A 12,767-nucleotide genomic window follows, 5' to 3' on the forward strand; every position below is an offset into this window, starting at 1 on the left:
GGAGACTAGTTAGCTCATCAGTTCCCGATTCTCGCTAATCAGATGGCCAGAGCCGGGGCCCTGCTGCCCACGGGGCCCTTACATCTCTTAGGGCAGCAGGGACCGCGGCAGTTCTGCGAAAGCCTCTCAATTAATAACAGGGTGAAGACAGACGCAGTGATGGGAGTTCTGCTGCCTCTCTACAATGAAACTCAAAGCTTGGTGCTTGCATCTGCAGATCTTTATTCAGTGCGCAGCTGAACACCATAAGGTGTTGCTTAAGAAAGGGAAAAAAAAAAAAAGTGTATAGGCTTGCAAATTTGTTTCTGTTAATAAGTATAGGCGGCTCTGCAACAGCAGTTAAATAATTACTTTCAAAGAGGAAACCAGACAGGACTGGCAATTGTGCATCTATAAGGAAGTTGTTAAAGCTCACCATGCATCTGCCACCCCAGTCCATCAACGGTGCTGTAATCGTCACAGTGGGGTGCTTTTATTTCTTTCCCTATCATTCCTAGTTACTAAAAGAATATATCCTGTAGTAACAAATGCAGTCCTGTAATATCTAGTACGATATTACTAACAAACACACAAATAAAACAAGTTTCTCTCACACAGAGTATTAAGTGAGTAAATAGGACAATAAAAAGGTATACAAACAATTATTCAGAGTTCTGTTTAGTGCTGTAATGTGTGGCTTTAGTGTGTGACTTTATGCTTAAACAGTCCAGATAAAGATCTGGGTCCATACTGTCTCATGATCGCTACCTTTATTGTACTTCCATTCAACCTGTGATGCAAACTATTCCAAAGAGCATACAGTCCGTGTTTACTCAACAGGACACGGCAGGGCGTGCCGAGGATTCACATGCTGGTTGTGTGATTATCCAGGAAAACGACTGCCAACGTAACACCGCGTTGCCACTGTTGAATGCGAGATAGTGCCTGAGCAGATAAACACAGCCTATCACACTGATCTTATTCAGCAACACCAAGCCCGGCTTCTGCACAGACCTTTGAGTCTTCCTAGACTCTCCCACCTCCCTTCGGTCAAAACCGACTGCAAGTTAAGATATGTCTGCAGCTGGGTAGCAATTAGGCAAGCTTTCTCCTCGTTCAAACAGCATGGCTGTGAGAAAACTGCTCAGAAAATTACAAGGCAACTTAAAAGTTTAACAGAGTCTAGTAATTAGTGTATAGCACTGATGCACAGATCCGAAAAGGTTATGCGTTAGGAAATGCAGGGAGGGCTGAGCAGAACTCTTAGAAGAAAATCAAAATGTATAATTATGTAGTCCTTCAATGCAGATTTCTAGAACTTGATACCTCGATGCATCACACACAGGGTTACTTCTCGCATGGGGTTGCTTATGACTTGGTGCTCATGGCGTGAGACGGATTACACTTTTTCATAAGGGGGGACAGACAGGAATTTTTAACTAAGTAACTGTACGGTCAGCCTGTAGATCTTCCTCCTTGTGCAAATCTCAGGAGACATCGCTGGGGGCCATTCCTCTGACTTTCATCAAGAGCATTAACATTCAAGCAACACTGAGAGACCTGCATTCACACGAAAATAACATTTTAACTGCGTCTAATCAGAACCACAGTAATCCCGATACGTTAAACATGACTCAGTTATAGCGTGTTCACCCTGCACACTCGCCGAACCCTTTATTTGAGTTCACACACCACAGGGAAGGATAGTGTAATCGAGTCCTCTTCACATCAAGGCACGTCATTATTGATGTTTCAGGCTTGTAATTACTGGAGTGAGAAATAATTAGGCTACCGTCTGCATGGTAATGTGAGTCCCTGAAGACAGAGCCGTTTCAAACAGGAAGCCCGGCGGTCTCCGTTACGTTTATTCTGGATTTTATTTCCTCGTCCTATCAATGAGGACAGGGTCTTCAATGGGCCATAATGGGATGTCAGCCCACGCCATTATGAACGATGTGTCAAGCACCGCAAAGGAAGGACCGTGTGAGTTTTTATAGCAGATCAATTGAAAGCAGTAAAACCCGTGGGATTTTAACGGCACTAAGAGAATGGTGGGACAAATGTATCTATGGATACAGGTCACTAAAATATTTATAATCACTGGGCAAAAGAGGCTGTTTCTCATAGGAAAGTAGACCTCAGGAGACATTCCCAAAAATTATTATATATTTTTCGAAAAGTATTTTGAAAAGGCCACTATATATATAAAAAAATAGAATTACATAAAAAATGAATGGATCAAGTAGGCTATTATTTAAAGGTGCTCATTTTATATAAAAGAAAACAAAAAATCATCCTAAAAAACACAGACCTCAAATTATCTTTAGGGTTTGCTTATGAGTCTGGAGACATGTTTTGTCTTGTGCTAATAAATTGTTAATGTGTCCCGATCATGCACGGTCAGACTCCGGCGTTACCAAAACAGGCTTTTGAATGACGGCAAACAGGTTACACGAAAAATCACTTGACTAGAATAGCAAAGGAGAGATGGAAAGAAAAAAAAAACCAACATGTCCACGGCAGGTTTGAATTATTTCCCTTTACTGTCATTTTAACAGCGTTAAAACCTAATAGAGCAGAGACAAGCTGTTTCAGTTTCCAGTGTGAAATTAAAGCAAAGAAGGATCTTCTTTAAATCCACAGTGTAGTGAGTAATGAATAACTATGGAAACATTTTCTTTGGGTGGGAGGGCAGGGGTAATCAATGGAAGCATTCTCTTGCCATGCTAGACTGCAAAATTATCTTTGTTTCACACATCCATGTGAGTTTAGCCCTCGGTGACCCTGCCGCAGTTAAAGAGGAAGTGATTTTTAACCAGGGCATCGCGACCTTCAGCGCACCGTGCCAACGGTCTCCTGCCAAAAGCCCTTGTGATAACTGCGTCCCCGCGAGCACACGGGCCAGAATCGATGAAGGCAGTTCTGGGAGCAGACAGCAGCTAATGATAGCTCTATTATCATTGTTAGAAGCTTTCAAGAAAATTGATTTGAAAACACCGGATCAGTGACAGGGCCACTGCAGAGCCCGCCGATTCGAAAGATAAATGGACAACAGGTTCACACATTTTTAGAATATGCCTTTTCATTTTTTTTGTGGCTTTAAACTTATTCATACTGTGCTTTGGAAATAAATAAATAAAGCCAAATTCAATGCAGGAAGCACTCGGATATGATCCTGACCCATTTAAAGGTTAGTCGGTGTGTTTTTTTATGCAAATGAAACACCTGTTGGCATGGATACGCCCCCCCACCCACACACACACAGTTTGATAGCTTCAAAATTTTGGATGACCTTCTCAAACTATATTGAAAAAAAATCTAAATACATTCAAAGAAGTTCAAACTGTGTATGCTGCAGCAGAACAAGTTGTTTAAAAACATTTAAACGTTGCTGAAATCTGGTTTGTGATTCGCATGCTGTCAGTGAAAAGCTAAAATATATGTATTTATGTATAAGCTGCATGTTTCAAATATGTTTTTTGTATTCATTATACTACTTCAACCACAGGGCTGAATGGACCTTTCAGCAGTTACGTCAAAACTTGTTCCAGCCTACACACATTGAAAAGTGTTGTGTCGAGCGGTGTTGTGTTTGTCGTGACCTCCTCTTTATATTATTTAAGCAAGTGGATCTTTAAAGCCATAAAACCCAACTCTGAGAGAAGCCCACATCTCAGGATTGCCCTGGTGTGGGACATAAGATGAACGGAGAGTCTGGCAGGAAGTTGGATAGGATCTATGCAGTACCGCAGCATGAAAAGACCCATCCTGGACACAACGGCAGACACACTCTTTGGTTTCATTTTTTTCTCACAGTAAGAACCACAATTTCCTTTGTACTGGACTGGACCTTGGGGAGTCCATCTTTAGGAAGATTAGTCCAGCTGAAATAATGAGTGGCTGAGTGCTCCAAAGAGGGTGCAGGGATAATTGCTGAGCTAGTTATGGATTATAATGAGGCTTGGAATTACATGCTCTGTTATGTGAATAGTACCATTATTATTTTAAAATGAACATTTTAAACATTTCACAGTAGCACTGGGCTGAGGAAGACATTTTGCGGCATCTTCTTACAGCAGCATAAACTATAAAAGATTTTTAACTGCATAAGACTGTTTGTAAACCAATGCATCCTGTGTTGGGTCAGTGGAAATACTGTCCTTACCTGTACTGTGCCTGGAAATGCTCTTGTACAAAGCTGTGCCGCACTCCTGCTTGTGCGGTCGCTGGCCCAACAGTAGCACTCTCCTCCACTCCGGTCGGGCCCTGGAAATAGACATTTGAGAACTCAATGAGTGCGGGGGTCTCTGCACACCACCACCAACCACCTGCCCCGGGATCCCACTACATGACTCTCCCCCAAGCCCCACTGCAAATGAGCCCTGTCTAATCTCAACCCTTGGGATTGCTGTTTTCTGCTGCCTGGATGTTGCATTCATTTTGCATGTTTTACATTCATAAGTTTCTCTGTATCTTCTTCCCTCTATGTACTGCTAATTGTGCTTGGGGAGGGCCCTGGGAACATACGGCAATGGCTGTGAACCAAGGGACCCGTCTCCATATGGAGTTCTAATAAGTCCCGCCTGGTGTATTTACGGTAAGCTAAAGAGACACACAGGCCGCATTTGCAGGGAAGTGCAGGGGGTTGAGGTGTAATTTCCATAGAGTAAACCACCATCACAGAAATGCCCTGGAGCTGAAAGCTTAATAAAAAAATAAAAAAAACACCAACTGCAGGCCCATCTCGCTAATCAACCACAGTTTTATGGTTTCAAAGTCACTTTGGCTTTCAACATCGTCTCCACTTTCCTTTGTCCTCATTAATACCCTGAACATATTCTACTGAAAAGGGAGGAGTGATAATATTTTATAAGGCTAAAACATACATAAAGAAACAGTATTAAAGCATTGCTGGAGGCCTGCTCAGAATTGGACATGGAATCGCTCCAGCCTCCTGCATGTTAAAAGTTTGATTAAGGGTTTTTGCTTTTGCCATAAAAGTTTGAACAGAGGGATATGTGCACAAAACAGACAGTGATGCTTCTGTTATTCCTGTGATGAGGACACTTAGATATTTAATACAGCACCTCCCTCCCATACGATATGAGAGAGTGCCAATAATGAAGGACAACAATCTAAAAGATTAAATCAGGCGCATCAAACATTAAACATCCCTACTGCTATTTTTATTTTGAAATTAAATTATGATCTCTTCCATTTCATATCCACAACTTTGGATTTATTACTTGATAAAACAAACCAATTCTACTTCCCGCCTGGGACCAATGAAGACAAACCCACACGCCCTCTGAGAAGTGTGAACTGAGAAGCCATCTGCCATGTACACTGTGAGCCCATACGGGAGCTTTTGGCACATGTATGACAGACCATTTCTGATGTCCACTCCCACAGTTAACCTGCCTCGAGAATGTGCTTGTTCATTTGTGATCCAATAATTCGATGCAAAGCCTCCAGGCTACAACACCCATCTTTAACTAGGAGCAGAGTCTTTTACTAGATTAGCCACTGTGCAGGTCGAACACATCCCCATGCCATCACAGTGTGCTGTACTGTAAATATTTAAAACCTCAGTCACAAAAGAAAAAATCACTGATTGTCTAATTGTGATGCATTTCTCTTCAGTTAAATGAGACACAATTACTATGCTTTTCTGTAAACTCCTGTCAAACTATTGACCTAGCAAAAAGATTTAAAGTACAGAATATGCTGGCAATAAACGGCAATTAAGACTGATTAAGAAAACGTATATAAATCAAAATTAAATGAAGTTGTCTGCACCTGCGCAGTGCAAAAATGTACAAAGGACTGCTTGAATTGATTACTAGAGAATATCTTAATAAAACACAAACAAACATTTTCAAAATGAGACCAAGATCATCCACACTAAAGGCCTGCATCAATCTACACTTCCCTGTGTGTTTTAGTCTCTTGCATCCATTTAATTTTTGACAACAATAATCTTTCAATATCTATTGCTCGGTGACAGCAGCACATTCACTGAATCTTTTCTAGGTTAATTACCTGGACTGACAGCTCGATGGGGGAGCCGACTTTGATAGCATAATGACATTAAAGATTGCTGTGATTAAATTTAATGAGTGTTTTTTGCTGTGTGTGGAAATAAATTCTGCAATTTTGTAGCTTATTGCTGTTGGGATTAATTGTCATCAGGGCTCGTGAGGGGCTGAACCAGGCAAGGCCCATGCCCAAAGTGCAGTCAATGATCTCCATAGCCCAGAGACCAGTGGTCACAGAGTCCGGATGAGGAAAGTAGCAATCAAAAACCCGAAGGGAAGTTTTTCAGTTCTTTTAGATTGTTCAGAAACTTTTGTTAAGATATATATTTCAAACACTTCCTTTAAAAGGGCTATTTATCATTCAAATGGTTAGGGGAATCCTTCTGGGTCTTCGTTGAAAATACTAAAGTATATATCTGGATAAATGGCTTGTAAATATCTTATCATGACTGAAGAGTAGTAACAAATTATTCATTTATAATGTGAAAGATGGCCAATTGATTTGCAGATAAACACAACAGTAGCAGCTGAGTTTAATATTGATTTCAAATGCAGTCCTGGCAGCCCTTTTTCGAGGACGTGCTATACCTCATTGTGCGCACTTTTTCCATATATTATACATCTATCATGAATACAAGCAGCCCAGCTGGTACCATTCTCTCATTTATATCTTTGATTTTTCTTTTAAAGAAGAATAACACGGTCTTCAGATATGAAATAGCTCCACTGTTTGTGCTTCTGTGTGAGTAGGCCTACAATTAAGCACTTCCTTTGTTCCCTGGTCTTTTCTCCTTTCTGTCTAGGGGGGAAACTTGCTGAAACAACCAAATCTTCAACTCAGTTTTTAAATTTAAAAACTCAAAGGACCTTGAATCAAATTAAGACCTGACAAAGGGATTTAAAACAAGCCGATGCTGAATATCTGCATTGCCCCTCTCGGTGTGGTATTTATTTTTCCCCTCAGTGAGAGGGCTTATTCATAATATACAATTAAATAATCATTTACATATCACTAAGCCTTTTTCCACCATGTATATGAGAAAAACTGTAAAAAGTAGGAAGGAGGCAACCGTAGTCTTTAAATTAGGCAACCACTTACAGCCTCTAATTGCTAATCAATATAAAATGAATGCCAGAGACCAGTGCAGTAGATAATTGTGCTAAAGTGCCGTGCTTCAGTATGTGGTCTCGCTGACACATTCCTCTCCCAATGTGGAGTACGGCCTCGTAGTTTGAATGCAGTAAGTATCCGAATCTATGTTTAGCAGCAAAATGGTTTTCTTGCCTGAGTTCTAGGAATCAAAAGCAGGTAACCCTGGATGACTGGGTGCTCTGGAGTTTGACTTTCTCCATCTACGAACAGTGCTGTCTGCACCGACTCCCTGCTGAGCTCTTACAAGGCTTTGGAAAGAGGTTTGCAGACACCTGAGCTCAGCGGGTAGCACGCCTGTTTATGCAGACTTTCATGGAGTGCAATTAAAGACGGAACTTATTCAAATGTGAAACACACACAGTAATACATTATATATCGTGCATATCTCACATTCACAGCTTCCATCCCAAATATCTTGAACATCTAAATGGAAAAATGTCTCCAAATACAAATGGGAATAGTACTCAGAATACAGACCTCATATTTATCCAATTACAGGTGTGCCTATTCTGAAGTAAATAGCAGATACTCAAAATTTCGCTCCTTCAGCACCAACGCTGTATAATGACTTGAGCCAGTTTCACAAAACTCTGGCCTCAGCCGGTTTCTAACAGCACTACTGAAACAGACAGGCTTATAATGCCATCTCTTCTGGTGATTTCTTGATCAATGCGAGACCTTGAACATGCTGAATATGTGAAGAAAAGTTGTATTAGCATTACATTTTATTCCCTTTATACGCTGTTCTTCAGGAAGCGATATTAACAGCTCATTGCCTTTCAGATTTCCCTCTGGGCTTTAAAGATTCACATGTCTGTTTCACTCCGTGCAAACCATTTAGGATGCCGATAAGAGAAACCAGTCCAATCCAGCTGCTCTTTCAAAAACGATAAACCCATACTGGCTTTACTGTCCTGTTAAAACATAGCAAACTACAGATGCTTTCTCCATAAATATACGCCATGCAGAAGCACAGACAGGCTTTTATCAGTGCAAGACAGAAAACGTATGCATGTAAAGAAAAAGACTACATTTCTTGGGGGAGATCCTGTTTTCTGCACAACCCTATGGTAGTAACACTTCAGTAGGCACACAAAAACAAACAAAAAAAACACTGTTGGAACGGACAGTTTTAAGGATACAAAGAGTTCCATTGAAATAATAAAAATAATAAAAAGTATTAATTTTCACTTGGGTTAACTCAGTTACTGTAAGCCATTTTTTCAACTTTTTGTTTCTCTTGGTCGAGAAAGTTTTGGTCCAGCTGAAGTACAAATACAAAGGACCGCCTGAGAGCGTTCTGCTTTTATTTTATTCCTTTCAACCATTTCCCTTCCATCCAGTTCTCATACCATTTTCCCTCAAGGGACAAAAAGCCCTGTTTAAATTAGAAAATGTCTTAATCTCACAGCAGAAGCTGCAAACAGACACATGTGCACTTTCAATTTCAAACTCCTTCCCTTCATGGTTGCTGTTAATTCCTTAAGGGAGAATGATTCCAGCAGCATATTAAAACGGAGGCAGAACGCTATATACTGGGAAAACAACATTTTCAAAGTGAGATATAATTTGGACATACAAGAAAAAGAGAGAAAGAAAAAGAAAAAGAAAAGAAAATGATTTGGGTTGCTTTGGTTTCTGAAATTGTTCCCAGGGTGATAACTTAACCATGACCACTAATCACAGTTTTAAACAAAAAAAAACTGCTTTGCTGGTTTCGAGTTTCTGAGAAAAGGTGCATCCATTCAGTCTCAGTCTATGGGACCATAAAAGCTATCCACTTGCACATTACCGAGCCTGAGAAAAAACAGGACCTTTCACAGCAGAACACTCCAGTGGAGATGCACAAAAGGCCGGCTGTCCCGCGGGTCGCAGGAGCTCGTCCGCTCCGAGTTCACAGACCCACTCCCTTCCCTTCGCCAGAGTGAGTGCAGTCACTAACCCCCTGAACTCGCGGCTCGGACAATCAAAAGGCAAATGGACGATCGGGGAGGGAATGAAAGTTGAAACATCTTGGGGTGGGGGGTGGGGGGGGTCCTTTAAGAATTAATTCAGGTTCTGGCACGCGGCCACAGTGGAAGAAAGAAGAACAAACCTGGGACAAGAATGCATTCCACTGTTATCTTGTTTCTTTTTTTGTGTGTGTGTGAAAGGAGCTTAAAGACTAGGCATTCAGAGGTAATTGTATCACTTTTGCCAAATTATTCAGTTTTCGCTTTCTTTCATGTTAGAGGATTCCAGTTTGTGTGTGAGTTTTCTCTCACACACACACAAATGCACAGACACACGTACACACATGCACCAACACGATGAGGCAACAGATGGAAATAGAGAAACAGACCGTCTCTTTGAGTGTGGCCTTGTTTGTCTTCCCAGAGCGAACACCTGTACTGCTAATAATGATGAAAAAGCCCCCCGCTGGTCCTAGATCCTAAATTTGGAGGCTCGTTTTGAAATGACATGTTAAGTCCATATTTAAGACAATGCCCTGGATTTAAGTTTAGCTCTGAAGGACGGCTCAAATATCATTGCAAGCACACGTTGAAAAAATTCTCAGATCACCTAAAGGGAAACTCTTCTCCTCAACAGTATAGAAGTCTCTTCATTCAGTCAGACACGGCACATAAATACATATTAGTGTTAAACCTCAACAGCCGAGTCCTTCGAGTTCATTTTAGCAGTTCGACCCCCTAAGGTACTCACTTTAAAACAGAAAATCTTGGAACTGGTATTTGAGAAAATGACAGGGGGGGGAATTTTTGTCTAAGTGGTATAAAGCGGTTTCACAAATAAACACGCTTCCCTCAAAGATACCTATGTAGGGAAAAGTACGTACTTCGGGAACTATAATTTCAGCATTTTTAAAACTTATGTTTTCTTTCCCAAAGGAGGGTTTAAAAGGTCAGTATGACTTATAGGTAGGATATAGCACCATTTCTTACTTTGGAAACTATGAACAACCTGCTCTTTGAATGTGTTGTTAAATGTGCATTAATTCCCTTTATTCAGTCTAACCTTTACGGAGGGAGTCACTTTTATTAAGGACTGCTACAGTAGAATGCAAAACCCTAACCTACTGTAGAACTGAAATTCTAAATATCTAAAAAACATTTTGAGCAACCTACATAAATATATGGTAGTGATTCTCATTAAAAGGCCAGGGCCTTTTAGGGTTGTGGTAAGGTTGCTGTGAGAACGGGGTTCGAGTGTCGCGTGGCTGGAACCCCACAGTACGTTACACTGGTGTCAGCAGTGGGATGCAGAGGCTGTGTCGGTCCATCTTGTGAAGCAATTCTGAAGTCTTGTGAAGAGGCCTGGGCCTTTTGGTGTTGTGGCAAGGTCACTGCACTGTGGCGTGGGAGAACAGGGATCGAGTCTTGCTGTGGCTGGAACCCCACGGTACGTTATAAGTACAAAATACACAAACAATTGAATGCATTGTTTCAGAAGCTCCTTAAACAACTAAACAACCTAGGCTATTAAAAAAAAAAAAAAGGGTTTAAAAATGTTCTTGTGGTTGGGCTGAACATATAATCAGGTTTGGTTGGTATTGTCACACAAATATCAGGCCAACAAACAAAAACAAACTAACAGCAAAAAAGAACACAATCCCACAGGCTAGCCGATGACGAATCCTGGCATTTTGTAACTCAAGTGTGATCTCCCGCATGGTAGACATAAAGGTCGACATCTACAGTAATAAGAATTCAACCACAAACGGACAGAAGAGTAAATATACATACAGTCTAATTCCATTTGTCTTTTTCATTCTGTGACCTGGATTCCCAAAGCCATGTGTGTTTGCTTTCCATCTGAGAGGCAACATGCTCTGCCAAGCTCAGGAAAGAAAGAAAAGAAAGAATGATGCCCACCACTAAGATAAGATAATGAAGAAGAGGATAAGACTACTTAAAAAAGGCATTACACTACAAGAGACTATCACTGAAATGTTAAAATCGGCTCTACGGCCAACTGTACCAGCTATCTGTGTCATGAATTTGTCCCGCACAGATCTATCAATAATGAATGCCCGACGGTGGACAAGTAATGTTTATTTAAATGGTTTTCAGAATTCGGCAGCATCTTTTCCAGATGTCATGGGATCTACTGGGCTTTAGAAAAGAGGCCACAGTGTGCGCTCCCGCCTAATTGCGTATCCAGAGACCTCACAGTCCCCGGCGCTGGCTGGTCTCAGTAAACAACACTTCTATACGGCGGTCACACAGAGAGTGTATCACAGATGGGTGATAGGTAAAGGGATTGTCATAAACCTCATATGTGCAGCAGGTATGAATACAATGTCTCCATTACTCAGAAGTGGCTGTATACTGCAGTTTTGTAACTAGTGTTACTTTGGTACAGTTTATTTATATATACTCCAGTTGCTCCGTTATTTATTCCTAGGAAAGAGACCATGTGAAACCGCCAAAAGAAAAAGGTATTTTGTCTGGATCTGGATCAAATGCAAATGCACATGTCCTACCCCCACTTTAGATGTTTAAAGGTAGTCTACTTGAGAAGGCTTTCTGAAGAACAAATTCAGTAATTCATGACAGGAACTTTAACTTTTTTTCTTTCTAATACAGACAGTTGATTTGCTTTGCTTCAGTACTTTTCAAAAGTAGGTCAAAAGGCACTTCTATGGACATGCACACCATGAAAAGGCATGGCTATTGAACACAGTGCTTGCTCAATTTTACTCAAGCTTTTTGTAGCAGAGTGAAAGGAACAGTGTGCCGTGCCGGGTAAGATCTTTTTTCTTTTTTTTCCTCAGCCATTGTCAACCTCCATAAGGCCTGTCTAACCAAAAATAGAATCCAGCTAGGAGCATTAATACATGAATACTAATATTCAAGTTACGCTAAGCCATCACATTGTCACACTGTGCCTAATCCAAAAGCCCCGATTCTAACAGAAACACATTGAGATCCCCTGATGCACTAAGCAAATTAAAACTTGCATCCTCAGCCCCGACACCCCTGGCAGTGTAATTGATTTCCAGGATTTAGATAAATAACAAAGATTTATAACTAATAGCTACGGCAAAAACCCGCTCAATGGACAGATGATAAAACTATGGTAAATCGCCATTTATTTTCTCACACTCTCGTATCGTCTGGACGTAATCGGGCTACAGTGCAGAAAACAGTGGGAATATAATTACCAGGCAAACTGCAGGCTGAAACTGTGACTGGGAAGCAATACATGTGAGACTTTTAAGGGTCTATTCACCTCAACACGTCAGCCCAGACAGCTGTAGACTGTGTTTGTTGTTTTTGTTTGTTTGTTTTTGTCCATCTGCTAAAAAGACACAGACAGGTTACAAGAGACTGAATATGACTGTGTACTACATATTCAGCAGAGTACAGAAACACATGTCCAAATCTTGAAAGACTCAGTCAGAGAGGTTTTGAATAGTCCTTTGCTTTGAAATTAATTATGTCACACACTGACCTGATTTACTGTAAATGTATATCCAAGAAAACACTCTTGAGTTTTTTCTGTTGAAAACACAGTGACACCTTGGCAAGTCCTATTGTTATTGTCTGTAAACCAAAGATACACTTAGGTTTTTACCTTTCCTGATGTTTCTTCAT

The 12,767-nt window shown here is 40.8% G+C and overlaps 1 protein-coding gene across 1 annotated transcript in view; it reads right to left on the reverse strand.

Moving 5' to 3' along the window:
- The window catches only part of usp43a (ubiquitin specific peptidase 43a), a 120,827-nt gene that overhangs the window by 74,960 nt on the left and 33,100 nt on the right, over positions 1–12,767 (reverse strand). The window contains exon 3 of the mRNA XM_066704343.1: positions 4,145–4,245. Coding sequence (XP_066560440.1) covers positions 4,145–4,245 — 101 coding nt within the window. The remainder of the gene's footprint in view (positions 1–4,144; positions 4,246–12,767) is intronic.

This window comes from Amia ocellicauda, chromosome 5 (assembly GCF_036373705.1).
Source record: "Amia ocellicauda isolate fAmiCal2 chromosome 5, fAmiCal2.hap1, whole genome shotgun sequence".
In the NCBI taxonomy this organism is placed as follows: domain Eukaryota; kingdom Metazoa; phylum Chordata; class Actinopteri; order Amiiformes; family Amiidae; genus Amia; species Amia ocellicauda.